Source organism: Macaca fascicularis, chromosome 3 (genome assembly GCF_037993035.2).
Source record: "Macaca fascicularis isolate 582-1 chromosome 3, T2T-MFA8v1.1".
NCBI classification, from domain to species: Eukaryota; Metazoa; Chordata; class Mammalia; order Primates; family Cercopithecidae; genus Macaca; species Macaca fascicularis.
Genome location: NC_088377.1, coordinates 109,549,235 through 109,574,086, shown reverse-complemented (window position 1 = coordinate 109,574,086; position 24,852 = coordinate 109,549,235). Strand labels below are relative to the sequence as shown.

The following is a 24,852-nucleotide window of genomic DNA, read 5'->3' as shown; positions in this document are numbered from 1 at the left end:
CTTCATAGTTTCCATTTGGAGTATGCTAGACCCGTGTGACTACATAAATTATTAGATGAGTGTTACATGTATAAAAGAGTTGCATAGAATATCCATGCCCTGACAGAAAACAAGGGTTGGTAAGAAACCATTTTTATGAAACCATGAAAATGGTTTCTTACCAATCTATGAGTTAGAATTACCAAACCCTGGCTTCTGTCACTGGAATATGTTGGGGTAATTGGCAATGGCACCACCTGGGGAGAAGACAGAGGTCACTTATTATTATGTATAGCAATGAATAGGAGACACTTTTGTCTTTTGCAGAGGTGTGAGGTGTTGAAATAATGAAGGCTATTTCCTAGAAGAAACGTAAGGGCCACATCCAAAACTGAAGTTTTTTGTATGTGTCTACATAATAACATTTGTGGAACCTAGAATATATATCTTTATAATATCTAACTTGTAGATCTTAGAATAAGGATAATCAGATGATCTGGCAATGTTTTAAGCCAATTATTCTTTTGCAGTTTTGTTGGTGCCCATCTACCAGAACAAGTCTATGGACAATATATATGTTATAAATATTTTATCAAAATATAGTCAGTCTTTCATTTCTAAAATATGCTACTTCTCAGTTTATATTTTGGTCTAGTATGAAAGACCCTAAAATCAATATAGTAAAAGGCATCACAACATGGTTCATTCTTTGGATTGACAGATCACGGTAGATGAGAATGACATAAGAGCTCTAAATGTGCGGCATTATCGAGAACATATTGGAGTGGTTAGTCAAGAGCCTGTTTTGTTTGGGACCACGATCAGTAACAATATCAAGTATGGACGAGATGATGTGACTGATGAAGAGATGGAGAGAGCAGCAAGGGAAGCAAATGCTTATGATTTTATCATGGAGTTTCCTAATGTGAGTACACTGTGCAGCCTGTGTCCTTAGCTTATGGTGGCAGCACTGCAATATTCCAATATAAGGTATTGAAACAACAACTGATGCAGAATAGTAGGGGTGTGATTAAATTCCAGATTGTCCTAGAACAAGCTTGTCCAACCAGTGCACAAGATGGCTTTGAATGCGGTCCAACACAAATTTGTAAACTTTCTTAAGAGACATTATGAGATTTTTTTGTGATTTTTTTAATCTTAATCACTATTGTTAATTTTAGTGTATTTAATGTGTGGCCCAAGACAATTCTTCTTTCAATGTGGCCCAGGGAAGCCAAAAGATTGGACACCCCTGTATGAAACATCTATAGAGAAGAATGCATAGTAACAACCAAAAGAAGAAATGCATCATTGAAAGGCCAGATTGAAAATCATATTTTGTTCTGCAAATGAAAAGGGAAAAAATGAAAGATATGTTAAAGCATAGCAAAGAAATATGAAACAAAATCATCAGGCCAAGCTGAGAAATTATGTCTAAAATGTTTATTTGCGAGGCCATCTTGTGGCTGAGAGTGGGAAAGTCATACACACAATCAGATTAGTTCTGTGACAAACCACAAGAAAAACTAGGATCATTTTTTAAAGCACAGGAAGCTAGCATTGCATAAAAAATATGAAATCAGGCCAGATGCGGTGGCTCACGCATGTAATCCCAGCACTTTGGGAGGCCGAGGTGGGCAGATACCTGAGGTTAGGAGTTTGACATCAGCTTGGCCAACATGGTGAAACCCTGTCCCTACTAAAAAGACAAAAAAATTAGCCAGGCGTGGTGGTGCATGCCTATAGTCCCAGCTACTAGGGAGGCTGAGGCAGGAGAATTGCTTGAACCTGGGAGGTGGAGGTTGCAGTGAGCTGAGTTCCCAGCACTGCACTCCAACCTGGGCAACAGAATGAGACATTGCGGGGAAAAAAAAAAGTGAAATCATATTTGGAAAGCAATATAGTCCCCAAAAAACTGAAATCATATTTGGAAAGCAATATAGTAAGCTAAAATTCTTGCTAACCAGACTTATGAGATCTTAGAGGGTATTTAGAATTAGTAGGGTGCTATAAAGCCATTTTTTTATATTTCCTAAAGTATTAGATCCTCAGCATCAGCTGAAATTGTTGTGGGGAGCACCTTGTGACATATGAAAGGATGAGATTTGTAATTAAAATACATATAAAATTCCACCATCCCAGAGGGTCACAATAACAAAAATGTTTATTTTAATGGGCATATTTCACAAACCACATGTGATGGATTGTAATAATTTTATTCTTATTTTCTAATTTAAAGAATTTGTTATGCCACTAATTATCTCTTGTCCCCATTATTTAGGATCATAATTAGGACATATTTAGGCCAACAAAATCATTAAAGATTGAAGGTGATTCTTAAATCATTGGGAATACACATTTCCTTTTGTTGATGTTTTGCCCCTTTCAATGACCTCCTTTCCTTAAAACGTCAGTGCTCTCATTTCCTACTTAGATTAGGGAGCTTTCTGGTACCTCTTAAATCATACCCTGTAAGTTACTACTTGCTTTTACCAAAAGCCCAGTACTACACAAAGATGTCCCTTGCTATAAATCTAATAATAAATTCAGGAGATATAACCCAAATAAACTAAAGATAGTAGCTTATCATGATGAAAACTAAATTCCACAGCCATAGTTAACCAGAAAAATGAGGAAGCACAATAATGAATAAAAGTTCCAGAAGTGGCTAATTTCGATAGGTGAAAAATTGGGGGATGCTATTGTAAAAAAAATGTATAGCATTACTTTCCTTATACACAGATTTTAAAATTAATGTATAATAATTAGCTGATACTGGTTAGCCTTTCACTCATAAACAACCATGAAATTGGGTAAAACATATGAAGCCAAGGGCAGTCATTGGATGAGAGGTAATGAAAGACTGATTCCTAACAAAGAGGAATCTCATAAGGGTACTCCATGAATTCTGTCTGGTAACACTGAGCTGAAAGGCAAAGATCAAATTTTAGGGAAGCTTGGGCAGCTGGAAAGGTGATAAGAGATCACCTGTGGCAATGAGGCAGGGGCAGAAGGCCATGTCTGTGTGGGCATCCCTCAGGAATCCTTGTCTGAGGATAAGACTACCTACCCAAGGCTTACCAGAGAGTGGCAGCCATAAAGCTGCAAGCAGAACACTGGATAGAAGTCAGGCAGTGCTGTGGGGGTGTTGAAAGTGCAGCCCAGCTGGAATGGAGAGATCACATTAACACCTTTGTAACACCCCCGGTAAGTAAAACACTAAAAAAGCCACACCTTAGGAGTCATGACCACACCTTAGAGTAAGATCTACCTGCCCTAACAAACCCTGAGACCAAGCCATGACAAGATGCCCAGAGGAGAGAGGTTTTGGAGGTTGTGTTCTGACAAGTTATGTGGCTTTCTCCAAATTCACCCCAAGGAAACTTAAAATGAAGATTGCACAAGTTCAAGATCAGTCAGTGCTTGAGTTGCCTACCATGACAAAAATCGGCACTGTTTATTTTTCAGAAGAAAACAGAACTCAGATATCTTCAACACAACAATCACAGTACTCAGTACATCATTTACAAAAACCAGACGTGCAAAGAAACAGAAAAATATGGCTTGTATGCAAGAAACATAATCCTAAATGTTTATTCTTTAAGAAAAGGGCTTCAAAATACATGAAGCAAAAAATTGATACATCTGAAAGGAGAAAGACAAATCCACAACTTTACTTGAGGCCTTCAGTGCTTGATAGAATATATAGGTGTAATATTAGTAAGAATATAAATGAACAATACTATCAAGCAACTAGATTTCACTGGCATTTATAGGACATTCCAGCCAACAATAGCAGAATACACTCTTCTCAAGTGCACATGGAACATTCTCTAAAATAAACAATATTCTGGGCCATCAAAACAAAGCAAAACCTTAGCTCTTTCAAAGAATAGAAAATATGTTCTCAGACCATAATAGAATTAAACTACACAAATATTTGAAATATCACAAAAAGCACTTCTAAAGAATATATATCTCAAAAGAGAAATTTCGAGAAAAATTAAAAACTATTCTGAACTAAATCAAAATGAAATTGCAATGTATTAGTATTTGTGAGATATAGTTAAAGTACTGCTTTGAGAGAAACTTATCGTATTTAATGTTTATTTTTAGAAAAGAAAAAAGATCTACAATCTGCAACCCTAATTTTCACCTAGAGAAACTAGAGAAGGAAGAGCAAATTAACCTAAAACAAACAAGACTAAGTAAATAGAAATCACAGTAGAAATCAGTAAAATCCAAAACTGAAAAACAGCAATGATTGAAACCAAAAGCTGAAAAGATTAAAAAAAAAAAAGTATAACTGTAGCAAAGCTGAAAAAAGAGAGAGAGAAAGAAGAGAAATGACCAGTATCAGGAATGAAAGATGGTACATGGCTATTGATTTTAAGGATATTAAAAGGTTAATAAGGAAATATTATCAACAATGTTATGCCTGTAAATTTGATAACTTAGATGAGGGTCAATTACTTGAAAAATACAAATGACCAAAACTCACTCAAAAATAAATAAATAAATAGTAAATAAATAAATAAACAAATTTAGTGTATCTATAATTATTTCAAAAAAACAGCTGGGCGTGAAATCCCAGCACTTTGGGAGGCTGAGGTGGGCAGATCACTTGAGGAAAGGAGTTTGTTACCAGCCTGGACAACATGGCAAAACCCTCTACTAAAAATACAAAAAATTAGCTGGGCGTGGTGTTGCACACCTGTAATCCCAGCTACTTGAAAGGCTGAGATAGGAGAATCACTTGAACTCAGGAGGCAAAGGTTGCAGCGAGCTGAGATGGCGCCACTGCACTCCAGCCTGGGCAAAAGAGCAAGACTGTGTCCCCACTGCTCTCCCCCCGCCAAAAAAAAAAAAAAAAAAAAAAAAAAAAACTGGATGTCTAAATAATAGCAACAGTTACAAATGAAGTTAAAATAAAAAGCAGTATTCACAATAGCATCAAAAAACAAAATTCTTAATAAATTTAATGAAAGATGTGCAAGTCTTCTAGTAAAAACTATAAAATGCTGATAGACATGAAAAGATCTAAAGAAATAGAAAGTACCTTATTCATTGATTTAGAAACTTCATATTTTCAAAGATTTGCATTCTCTCCAAGTTGATATACAAATATTATGCTTTATCAATCAAAATCTCACCAGTTTTTATGTGTATGTGTAGAAATCGACATGTTGATTCCAAAATCTATTTGGAAATTCAAAAGACCAACAATAGCCAAAACAATTTTGAAAGAAAGACCAAAGCTGGAGGACCTAAATATCTAATTTTAAGACAGCAATTAAGATCGTGGTAGTGGCATAATGATGGTTGTATAGATCAGTACAATGGAACAGAGAGACCAGAAATAGATTCACAAATATCAGTTAATCTTTGACAAGGCCAATGGAACTCAGTGGGGGAAAGAAATATCTTTTCAACAAATGGTGCTGGAACAATTGGTTATCCTCATAGAAAAAATAAAATGTGACCTTTACTTTACATCACACACAAAAATTAATTTGCCATAGACCTTGTACCAAAATTGTAACGCTTAAACTTCAAAAATTAAAATTTATGAAAATATCTTTGTGACTTTGAGATAGGCAAAAGTTTCTTAGACTGAAAAGCATTACTATAAAAAAAGATAAACTGGAGTTTATTAAAATTAAAACCTCCTTTTTAAAAGACATCATTTAGAAAACAAAAAGGCAAGACACAGAGCACAAGAAAATATTTATAATATACAGTGTCCGACAAGGACATGAATCCAGAATGTATAAAGAACTGCTATAGCTTGATGATGAGACAAAAAATAGAAATTAAAAATGGGCAAAAACTTGAACAGACATTTTACAAACGAATCAAATAAACAATACATACATTGAATATGCAACATTAGTAGTCACCAGGGAACTCTAAAATAAAACGATAATGAGATACCATTTTACCCTCTTAGAATGGCCAAAATTAAAAAGACTAACAAATGTAACTTTTGGTGATGATGTAAGCAATTAGATCTCTCATTCATTGAAATAAAAGTGAAATCAGTACAAGCATTTTAGAAAGCAATTTGGTAGTTTATTATAATGTTAAACATACACTTAGGACTCAGCATTCTATTCCTAGGTATTTATTCAAAAGAAATGAAAACATGACCACAAAAAATATCTTGTACATGAATATTCATAGCCGCTTTATTTACAATAGCCAAAAATAGGAAACAATTTAAGTGTTCGTCAGCAGTTGAATGAATAAACAAATTGTGATAGATCTATTTTTTCTTTTCTTTTTGAGAGAGGGTCTCACTCTGCCACTTAGGGCAGAGTGCAATGCACAGTCTCAGCTCACCGCAGCCTCAACTTCCCAGGCTCCCAGGCTCAGGCAGTCTTTCCACCTCAGCCTCCTGAGTAGCTCATGCCACTACACCTGGCTAATTTTTGTATTTTTTGTAGAGACAGAGTTTCACCATGTTGCCCAGGCTGGTCTCAAACTCCTGGCTTCAACCAATCCATCCCCCACAGCCTCCCAAAGTGCTGGGATTACAGGTGTGAGCCACCACACCCGGAAACATTGTGATAGATCTAGAGTTGCCAGATGAAATACTGGATTCCCAGTTAAATCTGAATTTCAGATAGTGAATGATTTTTTAGCAATATTGCATAAAACATACTTATACTAAAAAAAAAATTCACTGCTTTTCTGAATTCAGATGTAACAGCTTTGTGTTTTCCTGTGTGTTGTGTGTTTTTGCTAAATCTGGCAACCCAAGGTAAACTCTCATTGTGTGGAACACTACTTAGCAATAAATAGGAGTGAACAACTGATATAACACGGATGAATATCAAAAACATTACGCTAGGTAAAAGAAACAAGCCAAAGAAGTACATACTGTATGATTTCATTTACATGAAGTTCTAGATTCAGCAAAATTCATGTATAGTGATAAAAATCAAATTGGGGGTATCTGAAGGCAGGGTGTGGGTTTTGACTGAAAAAGGTGACATGAGGAAAACCTACTAGGGCTGCAGAAATGTTCTATATCTTTATTGGTGTGGTGGTAACATGGGTATACTCATCTGTCAATACTCATAGAGTTATATCCTTAAAATGGATGCATTTTATTGTGTATAAATTTCTTCAACAAGGCTGTTTTTTTTAAATGTGAAGATCAATCTCTAGAAATTATGGGTTTAGAAAGAATACTTAAATTTATCTCCGTGAAAAAATGAACTTTGAATCAGGGACGTAACCCAGTAGAATATTACTAGCCATGTCTCCCCGGTGCTAGAAGTTACCCCTACCGCAAATATGAAAGAAAAAATATCTGCTTTGTTAAAGATAAATTTATTTTAAAACAAATCAAAAGAACATCAAAAAAGTCTCTTAAGGTGGAAAAAAAGTTTTAGGGGAAAGTTTGTTTTTGCAGTAATTTTTTTCATTCTGTTTTTCAGAGTATCCAGGAAGGAAATTGTGGGTAACATACCAAATTGCTAATAAACACTGCAGAAAATAGTTATTTGTATTACAGTGGTTCTTTTAAAGATTTCAAAGCATTCTAAAAATATCTAAAAGAGATTTTCACATTAGTTTAAATTATTATTAATTTTTCTCAATACACTTGATTATAGTACGGTCTAATTTCTTTTAGTCCTAGCCAAATTTTTCTTATGTCCTCTCTCCTTTGGGCTCTTTTTTTCACAGCGGTTTGTTTTCACAAAGAACAAATCAAAAGTCATAAGCACCCAGAGGCTGAAGTACTGATTAAGCTGATATTAAAACACAACTGGGATTGTCATTTCCTGTTCTAACCATTTGATCACGCTGACTTCTGTTTCTGTGCTTCTTTCCTATTTTGCACTAGAAATTTAATACATTGGTAGGGGAAAAAGGAGCTCAAATGAGTGGAGGGCAGAAACAGAGGATCGCAATTGCTCGTGCCTTAGTTCGAAACCCCAAGATTCTGATTTTAGATGAGGCTACTTCTGCCTTGGATTCAGAAAGTGAGTCAGCTGTTCAAGCTGCACTGGAGAAGGTAAGTGAGCAGAAACGTTTCTTATTTCCATACTCCTGGTTCATTATCATTTCTAAGTACAAGAAAGTACAGATCTGTAGTAGATTACTCAAGTTCAGAGCCCTCTTTAAGGTATGAAGGCAGGATGTTCATCCACGTGAGAATTCATGCGATGACGATAGGAAGTGGTTTAGAGGAGAGAGGAGATTTGGTGGTTGGTTTGTGCTAGAAATATATATATGAGGCTCATACACAAGCAGTCATCCAGCCTATACCTGCATTCCAAGAGGTTTGCACTTTCCACCTCCCCAGAGTGGCCCACCACTACCATCACTATTATAACCATGCCCATCCTTTGTTTCTTCTACATACACCCGTGGGATTCTCTTCTCCAACCCCTTTTCTTCTTTAGAATACCCCCAGGTATTCATTTTGACCTAATTTCACCTCAAGTGGAGAATCGCTGACCTTGAACCAGCGCCCTTCAACAGCTCTGGCCCCTCAAACCTCACCCTGACCTCCTGCTGACTATGAGCTACTGCACATACCTCAAGACCATATGCAGTTGTGGCCCTGCACCAAATTGTACTGCATCTAGGAGGGGAGTTGGCAGTGGCGATATGAAAAACCATTGAACACTTGTCTCGATGGCCCGACTCCCTTATAAACCAGAGCCTTCAGACCCCTTACAAGGCTTAATGGCACATTTTACTTTGCATTTGCTTGGAAATGAGTTAAGTGGTTTTTTCTCTAAGAAAATCGCAGGTTTTTTTTTTTTTTAATGCTGCCTTTATGGAACCAGAAACGGATACTGGCCGGCTAAATGTTCACTGCTTATTGAAAAATCTCGTAGTCACTATTATTTAGTAGAAAATCAGATTGTGCAAGTTTGAACGCTTGTTTCCCTCCCATGATAACAGTGCCACATGTTGCTTGTGTGATAAATAAATAATCTTTATTTACTGTTGACACCTCGGCAATTTGGTTCATCTTGGTACAGAAAATACAAAGACAGGACTAATGTTTTATTCATTTTTTTATACTTAGTAACTAGGACAGGGATCTGCATTTAGACTATATTCAAGTCTCACTCTGTCGCCCATGCTGGAGTGCAGTGGCATGATCTCGGCTCACTGCAATCTCTGCCCACTGGGTACAAGCGATTCTCCTGCCTCAGCCTCCCGAGCAGCTGGGATTACAGGTGTATGCCACCACGCCCAGCTAATTTTTGTATTTTTAGTAGAGACAAGGTTTTGCCATGTTGACCAGGCTGGTCTCAAACTCCTGACCTCAGGTGATCTGCCCACCTCGGCCTCCCAAAGTGCTGGGATTACAGGTGTGAGTCTCTGCGCCCGGCCAGTTATATAAGATTTTTAAAAATGCATTGTAATAGGCTTTCCAATTGTTTCAAAGGTTTGATGTTGTGCCCGTAGTCTTTTCATCCACTGGTAATCACTTTAGGTAATCAAAACTAGTTCAGACTTTTAAAATAAATAGATGCTTGGTGACATAATAAACTAATAAATGTTCTTCTTATTGGTTAATATGAAACATCTATCAAAAGTGAAAAAAGAAGAATGCATATGTTTGTAATCTGATTCCAAAATTACACAAAATAGTAACTGTGAAAAAAATGAAGGCAACATATGAAAATAATAACAGCTGTGTGGCAGAATTATGGGGGAATATAACTTATTTCAAAAATGCATTTACTGTCACTGTTTTTCCACTGTTTAAAGGAGAAAGATTAAATCAATGTAGAAATAGGTGTGAAACTGCCTTATGTATGGTTTGCTGGGTGAGGGTAAAGGGTAACCAATAGGATGAAAAGTAGCATAGTAAACTAGATTAATTGTATACTCTTTGGCTTACTGGAACTTGGCTTATATGGAGAAGGGGAGAGTTCAAATATAGGCAGGGTGCTGGAAGCTGTAGCACCATAAGAGCCCTCTCCACTCACCACCATAGACGACAGTTATGGAAGCAAGCCTTTGGAGTGGGCTTTAGGTAAGAAAGGTAGGACACCCAGCAGGTCTTGTTCCTGATCAGCTGTGTAAGAGGCCCCAGACTCTGTTACATGACACAGCCTAACCCACACAGCAGTTTTCTGCTGCTCAAAATATCCTGCAAGCCACTAACCAACAAAAAAAGGCATAATGAAATGTGTCCCTCCTCCCTGGTGATAGAATCTATACCCATTTTGCTCCACAACCTGCCCTCACATATCCCTTCCATCCCCTCCTCTCCATTACTCATTTATCTTCCACTTATACGAAGTTCTAGAACCTGTGAAACGAATCAATGGTATTAAAAAAATCAAGTCAGCAATTTCTTAGGGCAGGGGTGAATTTTAACTAAACAGCAACATGAAGGCACTAACACCCTTCTCCTCACTTGGACTATTGCAGTAGCTGACTCTGCATCAGCCTATGCCCTCTTCAATCTGTTCTCAACACAGCAGCCAAGTGCTGCTATTCAAATGCAAATTTGGTGACATCACACTTCTACTTCAAATCATCCAATAACTCCCTGCCTCACTCTAAGTAAAAGCCAAATTCCTTACAGTAAGCACAAGGCTCTATGGAGCTGGGTTCCAAGCTCCTTCTGGAACCTTCCTTCCTACCATTCTCCCCAAAAATGCCTGCTTCTTAAACATACTCTCACACTTTTCATCAGCTAACACACAATGCATATGTTGTTTATTTTGCGATTGTCTCTCTTTCCCCACTTGAATGTAAACTCTCTGGTGGTGAAGGCTTTGATTGATTAACTGCAGCATCCCCACCTCTAGAGCAATGCTGGCCCTTAACAGACAGACAGCCAAGAGATATTGTTGGATGGACTTCAATGAGTGTGATCCAGGATACTTCTAAGACCAGAAATATTCTTTTTTTCTTCCTTTTTTTTTTTTTTTTTTTTTTTTTTTTTTTTTTTTTTGAGACTGAGTCTCACTCTATCACCCAGGCTGGAGTGCAGTGGTGCGATCTTGGCTCACTGCAACCTCCACCTCCCCTGCCTCAGCCTCCTGAGTAGCTGGAATTACAGGCATGTGCCACCACACCCAGCTATTTTTTGTATTTTTAGTAGAGACTGGGTTTCGCCATATTGGTCAGGCTGGTCTCGAACTTCTGACCTCGTGATCTGCCCACCTTGGCCTCCCCAAACTGCTGGGATTACAGGCGTGAGCCACCGCACCCGGCGAGACCTGAAATGTTCTTTTCTGGACTCCTTGATTTAGAATAACTACAAACTAGTTTTGTTTCACTAATGATCAAGAAGAATTTCTAGCATCAGCGAATAAAGGTTCCTGCCATAGGGTGTGAGTTTCACTCTGCTACTGGTTTTGACCTGGTGTGCCAATGCAGCAGGTTTCCAAGCTGCCCCACTAGTAGGAGACAGCAGTGAGCACCTGCAGGCCCTGGGGAAGCTGAGGAAACCCACACTGATTCTGTGATAAAGCCTGGGAAAGCTCTTTGAAATGTTAAAAGTGGTATGCAAATCTAAGGCATAATTATTATTAAGGGAATTTCAGCCACACCACATCAATGGAGAACCTCTAAAAAGTCCCTTTGGTAATTATGTAGGAAGAGTTATCATCACAGTATTATTCTTTGAAAATACAGGGTTGCTTTCCTGCAGCCCTCGTGGGCATCTCTCAACCATCACTGTACTTTCTCCCTATGATGCGCCCTGTTGGTCTTCCTCCAAGACCTCTTACATTGTATTTATAATACTTAGAGGACTAGACAATAAGGAAATTGGTATATTACATTAAGCTGTGGGCCACTTGATTAAATTAAGTTCTAAGAAGTGATTATCCAAAGTCGAAGTTGAGTCAGAGCAAATTTTACACACACACACACACACACTAATGCACACACATTTTGTATGTCTGTATCAATTAAATATCTCACTCTGTATTTGGAATTTCAAAAAACAATTTATAGCAACCCTATAATAGTTGGGAACAGAAAGGGAATTTGTCCAAGGGAATTTCCTTGGCTGAAATTTAGACAAAAAATCAAAGGTAACACACAGACTACCTCATGGGAAAAACATGATTGGTTATTTTATAAACCTGCTTAATCAAGCTCACATTTGTAGGACTTGATGTTAAATTCTAAGCCACTAACTTCTTTTAGAGTAATGGTTCTTCTCCTTTGATAGATCAGGGCCCCTTTGAGAATCTGATTGAGAAAGGGAAAAATAAACCACCATAACTCTTTAGAAAAGTATACAAATTCACTTATACAAAAAGGCTTACATGTACTCTTGAGGGGTTCATAGACCCCTGAAGTCATTTGTGGGTCCTTATTTTAGATGGAACAAAGGAACGAATGGATGATAATAGCTAATTCTCACAAGACCCCTGTAAGATTAAGACATTTATTCTCCTGTTTTACAGTTGAGCTGTAAAACACACTGAAGCACAGGGAGGTTAAGTAATAGCTAGGCACAGTGAAGCCAGCATCTGGACCAGTCATCCTTCTGCCTCATTCATGTAACCACCAGGCTATATTGCTTCAAGATTACACTACCAGGAGGTAGATATAAAACCGATTCCAGATCAGGCTTCAAACCTCTTAATAAACATAGAATTACCATTTGATCCAGAAATTTCACTTCTGAGTGTATGCCCAAAATAACTGAAAGCAGTGTCTCAAAGAGATATTGGTATACCAGTGTTCACAGTAGCATCATCTACAGTAGCCAAAAGGTGAAAACAATCCAAATGTCTGTTGACAGATAAAAGGATAAAGAAAATGTGGTAGATACATACAATAGAATAGAACCAGTCTTTAAAAGGAAATTCTGATGATGCTAAAACATGAATAACCCTTGAAGAATTATCCTAAGTGAAATAAAACTGACAAAAAAGGATCCATATTGCTTAATTCTGCTAGTATGAGATACATACAATAGTCAAATTCAGAGATGGAAAGTAGAAGAGTGGTTACTACGGACTTGGGGGAGGGGAAAGTGGGGAGTTAGTGTTTAATGGGTATAAAATTTCAACATGAGATGATGAAAATTTCTGGAGATGGGTAGTGGTGACAGTTGCACAATAATGTAATTAAGATTGTAAATTTTATGTTACACTTTTTTTTTTTTTTTTGAGATGGATCTTGTTCTGTTACCCAGGCTGGAGTGCAGTGGTGTGATCTCAGCTCACTGCAACCTCCGCCTCTCAGGTTCAAGCAATTCTCCTGCCTCACCCTCCAGAGTAGCTGGGATTACAGGCACACATGACCACACCCAGCTAATTTTTATATTTTTGGTAGAAATGGGGTTTCACCATGTTGGCCAGGCTGGTCTCGAACTCCTGACCTCAAATGATCCACCTGCCTCGGCCTCCCAAAGTGCTGGGCTTACAGGTGTGAACCACTGCATCCAGCCAGACATGTTTTTACCAAAAAGGAGAGAGAGAGAGAGGGAGAATAGTAATCTGAGCCTGAGTACAAAAGAACAGTGAAAAAAATTAATAAATAAAAGAATAGTGACAAAGAGGAATTTGGCCTCTCAGAGTCAGAAGGATCCTACCCTTTAAAATGGCTATAATGGTAAATTCTGTATTATGCATATTTTTCCACAATTTTAAAAACAAAACACAACTAGCCTTTTTTCGAAAACCACACTCACACTGTCTTCTTGGGAAAGAAATTCAAACCATACTCCAAATCGAAGCTCTCATGTGGGTTAAACCCACTTTTATTCCCATAAGTTGTTTATTTTTATACTATTGTATAAATAACGAGTAGATTTCTCTTTTATAAATTTAAGTCACTGTTACTTAGGAGGACATTTTAAGGTTTTAAAGAATATAGTAAAAGGTCTTCTAAGATATAATAAAATATTTGTCCATGATATGGATAAGCATCTTGGTGATTTCTATAAATTAAAATTATTCCTAAGCCTTTCACTCCTCCCAAAATAAGGAAAATGCCTATAGAAGATATTGATTTTCCTAAGTGCTGTCAAATAAGTGATCTCTTAATGTATTATTTATCAAGAATAAAAGTAGGTAAGGTATTATGCTCTTGTGGAAAGAAATAAACTAATTATTGCAGCATTTTCTCTTCTTACCCACCATTTACTTCATCATTTTTTTTTTTTTTTGCAAATTTCTCCACAAATGCTTAAATGATTAGTTTGTTAATAAAGTTAAGTAAAGCTGGGTGTGGTGGCTCACACTGTAATCCCAGCTACTTGGGAGGCTAAGGTGGGAGAATTATGTGAGACCAGGAGCTCAGTACCAGCTGGGCAACATAGCAAGACTTTGTAAAGAAAATAATAAAATGATTTTTTAAAAGTTCAATGAAGAGAAAAGGTATTAAATGATGATAAATAATTTTATGTTATCTCCAATTCTTAATTTTCATGTTAACTTATTTAGAAGTGACAATGAAGAGATTCCAGGCCATAAAAAGAAAACATTTTACTATTATTATGTTATTATTTCACATTCCTAATTAGGTAGCACATTTGGCTTCATTTTAGCAGAGTTTAGATTTTGAAAGTGTTTCTTTTCTAAAGGGTCTTAACCCAAGCATTCATGCATTCACATGAGTGGATTTCTGCAAGTTGGAAAGAAGGGTTAAGGAGCAGGTGAATCACTCATTAAAAGTGACTTCTAAGTTCCTGATATTTTGCTATTTGTCATCCTACTTGACAAAAAAGAAAGCATTCTCAGACCAGTGAGGTGGTCTGACAGTAACCCCACATTGTTGAGCCCTGGAACACATGTCGACCCGGAAGAACACTAAGCCAATTGGCTTTCAACATCACAGTCAGGTAGTTAAGAGACAAAAGGCTGTGTTTCCCTTTCAGCTACCATGGTGACCTTATTATAAAAGATGACCAGCTAAAATTTGATACCCTAAAAGAAAAGACACTGAAGAGTAGTGAGAAGTTCTCAGACTGTATTCTTGGAGTACTAGGGTACTAGGGTCTCCAAGGAGCCTCTCAAGTAGTGAGAGAGGTGGTGAGGTGAGGTGGAAAAGCAGGTAGGGCTGTACCCTCGACTCCTCCGCCAATTCAAGCAGTGCACCGATCCATTTATCTGGATGAGATATGGATGGATGGATGGATAGATAGATAGATAGATAGATAGATAGATAGATATAAATATACATATAGATATAGATATATAAGCTTCCAGATGAGCTTTTGTTGAAAGGATTTTGCAGTTAAAAAAAAAAAAAAGGTTGGGCCAGGCGTAGTGGCTCATGCCTGTAATCCCAGCACTTTGGGAGCCCGAGGCAGGTGGATTGGGAGTTCGAGACCATCCTGACCAACGTGGAGAAACCCCGTCTCTACTAAAAATTAAAAATTAGCCGGGCATGGTGGCACATGCCTGTAATCCCAGCTACTCGATAGGCTGTGGCAGGAGAATCGCTTGAACCCAGGAGGTGGAGGTTGCGGTGAGCCGAGATCATGCCATTGCACTCCAGCCTGGGCAACAAGAGCAAAACTCCATCCCAAAATTAAAAAAAAGGTTGACGATAACAGCACTGCATCATGGAGCACATGTGACCGATGAGCCCCAAATCCAACTGACGCAACCTTCTGGAAGGTAGTGAGTGGGAACTTGTGTTCTCCTAGGTCTTCTACGCCACACTTGCCCCCAGGATACTAGAACTCTCCGTGCTGACACGCTTCTCCAGAAAGTGTATGACGCCTGGTAAAATGCTCTCAAATGCTCGAGGCTTTGTATTGTTTTCCTTTCTTTTCCTGCTGCCCTCTATGGTTATGGCAAGTCCCATAACCATCACTGGTGAGAATCTAGCTGATCTCCTCAGGCCCGTCTCTCTGCCTAGCAATTCTGGGAGGGATGTTTTAAAGCACCCTCTATTTCAAAGTCCAAGATAATGACCTGGTAATGTATGGCTGTGCATGGAATTGTAAAGTAATCTGAAAAATGTCAGCGATGTGTCAAGCAGAGACCTGTCTTCCTGGTGACCTTTGTTTGGTCAAATACCTAATTGTTTGGCTTTTAGCTTTGTATAATCTGTGAAGCAGGAGAGGAGATAGTAGGAAATTCTTTCAATATTGTACTTTCTAGAAGAAATAATACAACAAAGACGTGTTGAAAATCTACCACACTATCTGCTTTGAGGTATCTGGAACCACAGCGGAATGAATTGCACTATCTACCTGTCTTTACACTAATTCTGGCTACAAGACAAAGTATCAACTCAAATTTTCCTGATCAGTTTTTTAGCAGGCTTTGGCTACCAAAATCTCTTCTATGTTTTAAGTCTGAAGCAATTACTGTTGAATTTTTTGTTGTTGTTCACTAAGGGGAGTATATCAGTTTTAGGTCACATCGATGATCTAGTAGAGATGTATTTTTCTAGTATACTTGATAGTACCTTGAGTATGTACAGTACATGTAGGCCCATTTTATGGACCTTTGAGGCACAGTTTTGTTCCTTTTAAGTTATTATATATTTCTGTGATTTTATTTGATGCACTCAGATATAAATTCATGCTATAATAAATTAAATTATAACATAATATCTACCTTAATCAAATGTTTATAGCTTAGGCCAGGAGCCTGGCAAAGATGACACAGATGTAATGCTTGATAAGTAAATAAGTATGAGAAGAGATATATATTAAAATACCTGTGAAGTGAACCCCCCATGAAGAAAAGAAGGTCTATAATAATACAAACCTGTATCAGGAAACCTTGTGATTCTGATTCTGTGAACAGAAGGATACATGGAATTCTCAGACCTTTTCTAGCTGCAACCTTTTAATTGTTTGACTTCATATTCTGTCCCCTCAAATTCTCCTTAGATTGTGATGTGTTAATGCTGTCTTTTATATTTTCTAATTTAATTCCATACACACTAATTTGTTTGAGAAATGTTGGATAGTATTGTGAAATAATGGAGCTAATGGGTCACATCATGTGGCTTCATGAATAAGATTTGAGATCTGTTTGCTTTTGGAAAATAATATCCGTAACTTTGAGGAAACAGAATAAACAGGAGATTTATTAAATAAATATGGGCCACTAGGCTAGGTGCCTGAGTGTTTTTGCCTTCATGGTTATCAGCTTTCTAATACATACCACCCCAAAATAGCATCCTTGGACTTTCTTTTAAAAGGCTGTAGGCAAGTCCCAGGTCTCCAAGACCCACAATAGAATTCAAACTTGAACTGTGAAAGAGAGGAGTGGTATCAGCATAGGCTGAATATCTTACCTCTAAAAAGGAAGACAAATCAGATGAACCCAAATTGAGATATTCTACAAAACATCTAACCAGTATTCTTTAAAACTATCAAGTTCATCAAAAACAAGGACAACCTGAGACACTGTAACAGCCAAGAGGAGCCTAAGGAGGCATGATGACGAAATGTATTGAGATATTCAGGGGTGGGGATCCTAGAACAGAAAAAGAGCATGAGTTGAAAATTAGAGAAATCTGAATAAAATATGGAGTTTAGATAATGATGTGTCAATAGTGGTTCAGTAGTTGTGGCAAATGCATCACAGAAATGTAAGATGTTGGAACTGGGGGATATTGTGTGCAGGGTACATGGAAGCTTCCTGCACTATCTTTGCAATTTTTCTGTAAGTCTAAAACTATTGTAAAAAAAAAAAAAAAGAAAAAGAAAAAAAAGGTTGACGATAACAGCAGTACATCATGGAGCATACAAATCCAATTGAGGCAACCTTCTGAAAGGCAGTGAGTGGGAACTCACTGTTTACTTAAAAGAAAAAAAAACCACTCGTATTTTTAACCAATTTTGTTATACCATTCATAAGGGTGTGCTGTATAAGTTAGACTTAGAATTACCACACCAAAGTAAACAGGAGACTGAGGAAAACAAGAAGTAAGCTGACAGGGTGCAGTGGCTCTCACTTGTAATCTCAGCACTTTGGGAGGCCGAGGTGGGCGGATCACCTGAGGTCGGGAGTTTGAGACCAGCCTGACCAACGTGGAGAAACCCTGTCTCTACTAAAAATACAAAATTAGCTGGGCGTGGTGGCACATGCCTATAATCCCAGCTACTCGGAAGGCTGAGGCAGGAGAATCGCTTGAACCCAGGAGGAGGAGGTTGCCATGAGCCAAGATCGCGCCATTGCACTCCAGCCCAGGCAACAAGAGCAAAACTCCATCTCAAAAAAAAAAAAAAGAAAAAAGAAAAAAAAAGAAAAACAAGAAGCAAGCAATAAAAACCCATTCCCCACATATCAGTCACTCATTAGTTTAATAAAATATTCATAAGCATGACAATATCAGAAAATAAAGAAAGCACTAAGCATGTTAGTGCTTAGTAGAACTCTCTTCTACTGCAGAGTAGGTTATACCATAAAAATGACCCATAGAAACTTACATATGCTTATAAGTAATTTCCAATTAAAAATATTATTATGCTTCTATTATCAGATCTTGATGAAGTTAAGAAAAATAAAGCTTTCTGTCTAGAACCCTATATCACAGTTGTCCCCAATCCACTTTGTCATTATTTTTGCAGGGCATTCATTAAAATGTCTCAGTCTCATTCAGGATTCCTGCAGAACTTTAGAATGACCAACTGGGCTGCTGAATATATTTGCTTCTTTTATTTGACTTTGACTTTTGTTTTTAACCGTTTTTTGAGGTTTCATTGATATATAAGAAACTGTACATATTAAAACATATGATTGGAAAAATTTTGGCATATATGTACACCACGATCAAGATAGTCAGCCACATTTTTCATATGACTTTTGTAACCATTTCATCCTGACCCTCTCCAGCCCTCCTCTCCTGACCCTTGGCAACCACTGATTTGCTTACTGTCACTGGAGATTAGTTTGTATTTTCTAGAACTTTATATAAAGGGAGCAATACCACATGTATTCTGTTAGGTCTGGCTTCTTTCATTCAGCATAATTATTTTGAGACTCATCCATTTGTAGAATGCATCAATTGTTTGTTTTTATTGATAAATGCTATTCTATTTGTGACTATGCCACAATTTAAACTAATTGGTATGGATGCTCATTTGAATTATTGGGTTTGTTTTCAGTTTTGGGATATTACAGATAAAGCTGTTCTAAACATTCATATGCAAGTCTTTGTATAGACATGTGCTTTTATTTCCCTTGAGTAAATACCTGGGATTTAAATGGCTGAATTTTATGGTAGGTATACTTTTTACTTTTTAGTTACATGTCACACTGTTTTTCTTTTACATTTCTACAAGAAATATATTAAAATTCCAGCTACTCCACAACTTGTCCACACTTCATATAGTCATTTATTTTAATTTCAGCCATCTGAAGAAATGTGTAGTAGTATCCCATTGTCATTTTAATTTGCATTATCCTGATGACTGATGATGTTAAGCATTTTTATGTGCTTATTAACCATCCATATTTTTTTCTTTGTTAAAGTGTCTGTTCAAATCTTTAGCCCATTTTATATTGAGTTGTTTGTTTTCTTATCACTGGGTTTTGATAATTCTTTATATTCCTGGGTACAAGTATTTTATCAGATATAGGATTAGAAAATATTTCTCCCCATTCTAGGGCTTGGCTTTCTATTGTCCTGAATGTGTTTTCCAAAGGCCAGGAGTTTTTAATTTTGATGTTTAATTTATTAGGTTTTTTTTTTTCTTTTACAAATCAAGGTTTTGTTGTCATATTTAAGAAATCTTTGAACAACACACATCGGGGCCTGTCAGCAGGATGACGGGAGGGAGAGCATCAGGACAAATAGCTAATGGGTGTGGGGCTTAGTACCCAGGTGACAGGTTGATAGGTGCAGCAAACCACCATGGCACACATTTATCTATGTAACAAACCTGCACGTTCTGCACATGTATCCAGGAACTTAAAGTAAAATAAAATTTTAAAAGAAAGAAAGAAATATTTGCTGAATTTAAGGTCACAAAGACTTTCCTCTGTTTTCTTTTGAAGGTATTATAGTTTTAGTTTTTATGTTTTGAGTTAATTATTATATGTGATGTAAGGTACAGTTTAAGGTTCCTTTTGTTTTTGTTTTGGTTTTTTTTTTTGCATATAGACTTCCAGTTGGTCCTGTACCATTTGTTGAAAAAATTATCTTTTCTACACTGATTTTTCTTTGCACCTTTGTAAAAAAATCAGTTGTTCATATATGTGTGTCTTTCTCCAGACTGTTGACTCCATTGTGCCATATTGATGTATTTGTCTGTCTTTGAGTTTATTCTTCTTTTTCTGTATTTAATTGGTTTCTGCTTTGATTTTTATTTCCTTTCTTCTGTTTTTTCTTTTTTTTCTTTTTTGAGTTTAACTTGCCCTTCTTTTTCTTGTTTCTTAAGTTACATATGAAATCATTTACTTGAAAATTTTTATTTGGTTTCAATATTGGAGTATTTTCCAGAGATTTTTTCTGTATTGATTTCTAATTTAATTGCATTACAGTCAGGGAATATCCATGTATGACTTGAATACAAGGAAGTTTATTAGGACTTGTTTTATGGCACAGATTATGGTCTCTCTTAGTAAATGTTTTGTGTGCACTTGAAAAGAATATGCATTTTGCTATTGTTGGATGAAGTGTTCTATAAATGTCAATTGTGTTGAGTTGGTTGATAGTATTATTCAACTCTTGTCCTTATGGTCTACTTGTTCTGTCAGTTACTGAGAGAAGGGTATTTAATTCTTCAACTATTATTGTAACTTTTAGATGTATTCTTGTAATTGTATATATTTTGGTGTCATGTATTTTAGAGCTGTGTTATTAGGCACATAAATATTTAGGATTGTTAGGTTCTCTTGATAAATTGAGCCCTTTTTCATTAGGAAATAAACTTATTTACTCTGGTTATATCCTTTTCACTTTAATCTGCTTTATCTAATATTAACACAGCCACTGTTATTTTTCTTTTACTCTGTGTTAGCATGGTATGCGTTTTTTATCCTTTTAGTCTTAACCTCTTTGTTTCTTTATATTTAAAATGTGTTTCTGACAGATGACACGTAGTGGGGCCTTGCTTTTGTATTCAAACTGAAAATCTCTGACTTTTAATTGGAGTGTTTAGACCATTTACATTTAATCTGATGATTGATATTAATATTATTAAATTAAATCAACCACTTTGCTACTTGTTTTCTTTTTTCCACCGATTCTTGGTTTCTGGTTTACTCATTTTCTGTCTTCATTTGGATTGAGTACTTTTTATGATTTTGTTTTATCTCTTTTGTGAGCTTATTTATATAACTCTTTGATATTTCAGTGATGGCTTTAGAGATTATAGTCTACACACTTAACTTAAGACAATCTACCTTCAAGTGATATTATATCATTTCATGTGTAGTATAAAAGCATGCATTAGCATACTTCCATTTCTCCCTTTTCGGCCTTTAAGCTATTGCAATTAGACATCTTACTTTGACATGTTATAAACTCCATCCCACATTGTAAATTTTAAAATCAATCATTAGTTTTTTTAAAAATTCAAATAGGTACTAAGAAAAAGTTACATTTTTCTCCATGCCCCATGGAGTTACAATTTCCAGTGTTCTTCATTCTTTTATGTGTATCCATATGTCCACTGGCATCAATTCCTTTTACCTGAAACCTTTAATGTGGTACAGTTCCACTACTGATGAATAATTTCAGCTGTCATATGTCTTTGTTTCACCTTTAGTTTTTGAAAAATTTATTTCCTTGATATAGAGTTTTAGCCTGAAAGTTGTAGGATTTTTTTTTCAATATCTTAAAGATGTTGCTCACTGTCTCCTTTCTTGCACTTTTTTCTGAGGAGAAATCTGTCATGTTTATGTTTGTTCCTGTATATGTAATGATTGAAGTTGCTATCAGCTTAAAGTAGACCATCATAAATATAAGGTTTTTATGTAAGCCTCATGGTATACAAACAAACAAAAGTACCTAGAGTACCTCTTACCACTTGCATTCAACAAAGTCCTGAAGTTCTTAGCCTGGGCAATTAGGCAAGAAAAATAAAAAAGAAGTGTCAAATAAGAAAAAAAAAAAGTAAGCAGATTATATGATCTTAAAATTTGAAAACTCTAAAGATTACACACGCAGTCACACATACACACCCAAAGTGTTAGCACTAAAGCACTAATAAATGAATTCAGTAAGGTTGCAGGGTACAAAATCAACATACAAAAATTAGTTGCATTTCTGTTAACAACAAATCATCTGAAACTAAGAAAACATCCCATTTGCAACAGCATCAAAAGAATAAAATACTTAGAAATAAACTTAAGAAGGTAAAATACTTGTATGCTGAAAACTGTAATCATTGATGAAAAAATTAGAGAAGACACCCATAAAATACATCTCATGATCCTGGATTGAAAGACTTGATACCGTTAAATGTCAATACTACCCAAAGCAATCTACAGATTTAGTATACAGATTTTGATTTAGTACAATCAAAATCCCAATGGCATGTTTTACAGAAATAAAGAATTCATCCTAAAATTAATAAGAAACCACAAAAGATACCAAATATCCAAATCAATCTTAAGAAGAAAAACAAAGCTGAAAGCATCACACTTCCTAATTTCAAAATACATTACAAAGTTATAGTAATTAAAACAGTATAGCACTTGCCTAAAAATAAACATAGAGGCTAATGGGACAGAATAGAAAGCCCAGAAATAAATGTATGCAAAATGATCGACTGACCTTTGACAAGGGTGCAAAGAGTACACAATGGGGAAAGATGGCCTATTCAACAAATGATGTTGGGAAATTTGGATGTCCACATGCAAAAGAATTGAAACTGGACTTTTATCTACACCATACACAAAAACCAACTCAAAATAGGTTAAATATATCAATATAAGAAACTGTAAAACTTAAACTGAAACTGTAAAACTTAGAAGTAAACATGGGGGAAAGCTTCATGACATTAAGTTTGACAATTATTTCTTGGATATGAGGTCAAAAACACAAACAACAAAAGCAAAATTAGATAAGTAGGACTACATCAAACAAAAGCATCACAAAGGAAATAATCAACCGAACGAAAAGGTAGACTACAAAAAGGAAAAAAAAATTGGAAATCATATATCTGGTAAGAAATTAATATCTAAAATATATAAGGAACTCCTATAACTCAATAGTAAAAAAACAAAAATAAAGAACAAATAACCTGATTTAAAAATAGGCAAAGAAGTTGAAAAGGCATTTCTCCAAAAAACACATACAAATGGCCAATAAGTATATAAAAAGATTCTTGACATCACTAGTTATCGGGGAAATGTAAGTCAATACCGCAATGAGATATCTCCTCACACCTATTAGGATGACTATTGTTAAAAAAAAAGATAAGTGTTGGTGAAGATGTGGAAAAATTTGAACCCTTGTGTATTACTGATGGGAAAGTAAAAAGTTGCAGTCTCTATGGAAAACAGTATGGAGGTTCCAGAAATAATTAAAGATAGAATTACCATTTGACCCAGCAATTCTACTACACATACACACACACACACACACACACACACACACACACATATATATGTGTATATATATACACACATTAATTCCAATAATTTGGATGTATTAATATATATTCAAAAGAATTAAAGTCAGTATCTCAAAGAAGTATATGCACTCCCATGCTCATTGCATCATTATTTATAACAGCCAAGATATGGAAACAAATTAAATATTTATTGACAGATTAACAAATAAAGAAAAATATGATACCTACACAAGGAAATATTAATAAGCCTTAAAAAAGGAGGAAGTCCATATGGAACAACATGGATGAATCTGAATGACATTATGCTAAGTGAAATAAGCCAGTCACAGAAGGACTAATACTGTGTGATTCCTCTTAAATGAGGTATGTAAAACAGTCAAACTTGTAGATGCAGACAATACGATGGTGGCTGCTGGGGACTGAGGAGAGAGAGATACAGGGAGTTGCTGTTCAGTGGGAATAAAATTTTATTTATGTAAGATGAATGAGTTCTAGAGATTAACACTACCACATTGTGCCTATAGTTGGCAATATTGTATTGTGCACTTAAAATTTTAAGAAGATAGATCTCATGTGAAGTGTTCTTACCACGAAAAAAATTAATCTGCTCAATAACTCTAAAATAGAGGTGGTAAAATTTTCCCTATTATCAAATGAAAAACATAAGACTTAGAGGGGTAAAAAACTTAGACATCTAAGTCCTCCAAGCCAGAAACTGGCAGAAACAAGATCCAAACCCAGGATTTGCAACTCCAGAAAACACAAATGGTGAAATTATTGAATACCAGATTTGCCATTATAAAAGTCATACACTATAATCTATATATACTGCTTGCCATTTTGTAGTTAATTACCATGTAATATATTAATTATTATTAGTTACATCCATCATGATATTTGTCAGATTAACTGTATTACGAGTTTTTATTAAGACAGTGTGGACTTCATTCCTATATCATTAGTCTTCTTAGTTTGTTGTTCATAAAGCTTGCTCAGCTATTCATGCAGTGAATATAACTTTAATTTAAAAGCAAGTTATCACTTAAAGGGAAATTTGATCCCAGTCATATTATCTCAGTATATTCTTTTAGAAAAGAGCTCTGAAACACAGGTAGGGCTGCTATAGGGGAGCATAACTATCCTTTCTACCTACTTTTTGTGACAAGAGATGGGGATTAAGGATACAGATTTAGAAACTGAATAATAATTATCATCTTATTTTTAGTATCAGACTAAAAATCAGTTATCAAAGCCCTGACATCTCTCCTGACTTGGATAGATGTTTAACCATCAAAAAATACTGCCTTTTGCCAGTAATCCCAGCACTTTGGCAGGCCGAGGCAGGTGGATCACCTGAGGTCAGGAGTTCAAGAACAGCCTGGCCAGCATGGCAAGAACCTGTCTCTACTAAAAATACAAAA

At 36.1% G+C, this 24,852-nt stretch overlaps 1 protein-coding gene across 1 annotated transcript in view; it reads left to right on the top strand.

Annotated features, from left to right (window-relative positions):
* Positions 1 to 24,852, top strand: part of ABCB5 (ATP binding cassette subfamily B member 5) — a 128,115-nt gene that overhangs the window by 27,233 nt on the left and 76,030 nt on the right. Inside the window, exons 12-13 of the mRNA XM_065541172.1 lie at positions 701 to 904; positions 7,835 to 8,005. Of these exons, the coding sequence (XP_065397244.1) occupies positions 701 to 904; positions 7,835 to 8,005 (375 nt within the window). The remainder of the gene's footprint in view (positions 1 to 700; positions 905 to 7,834; positions 8,006 to 24,852) is intronic.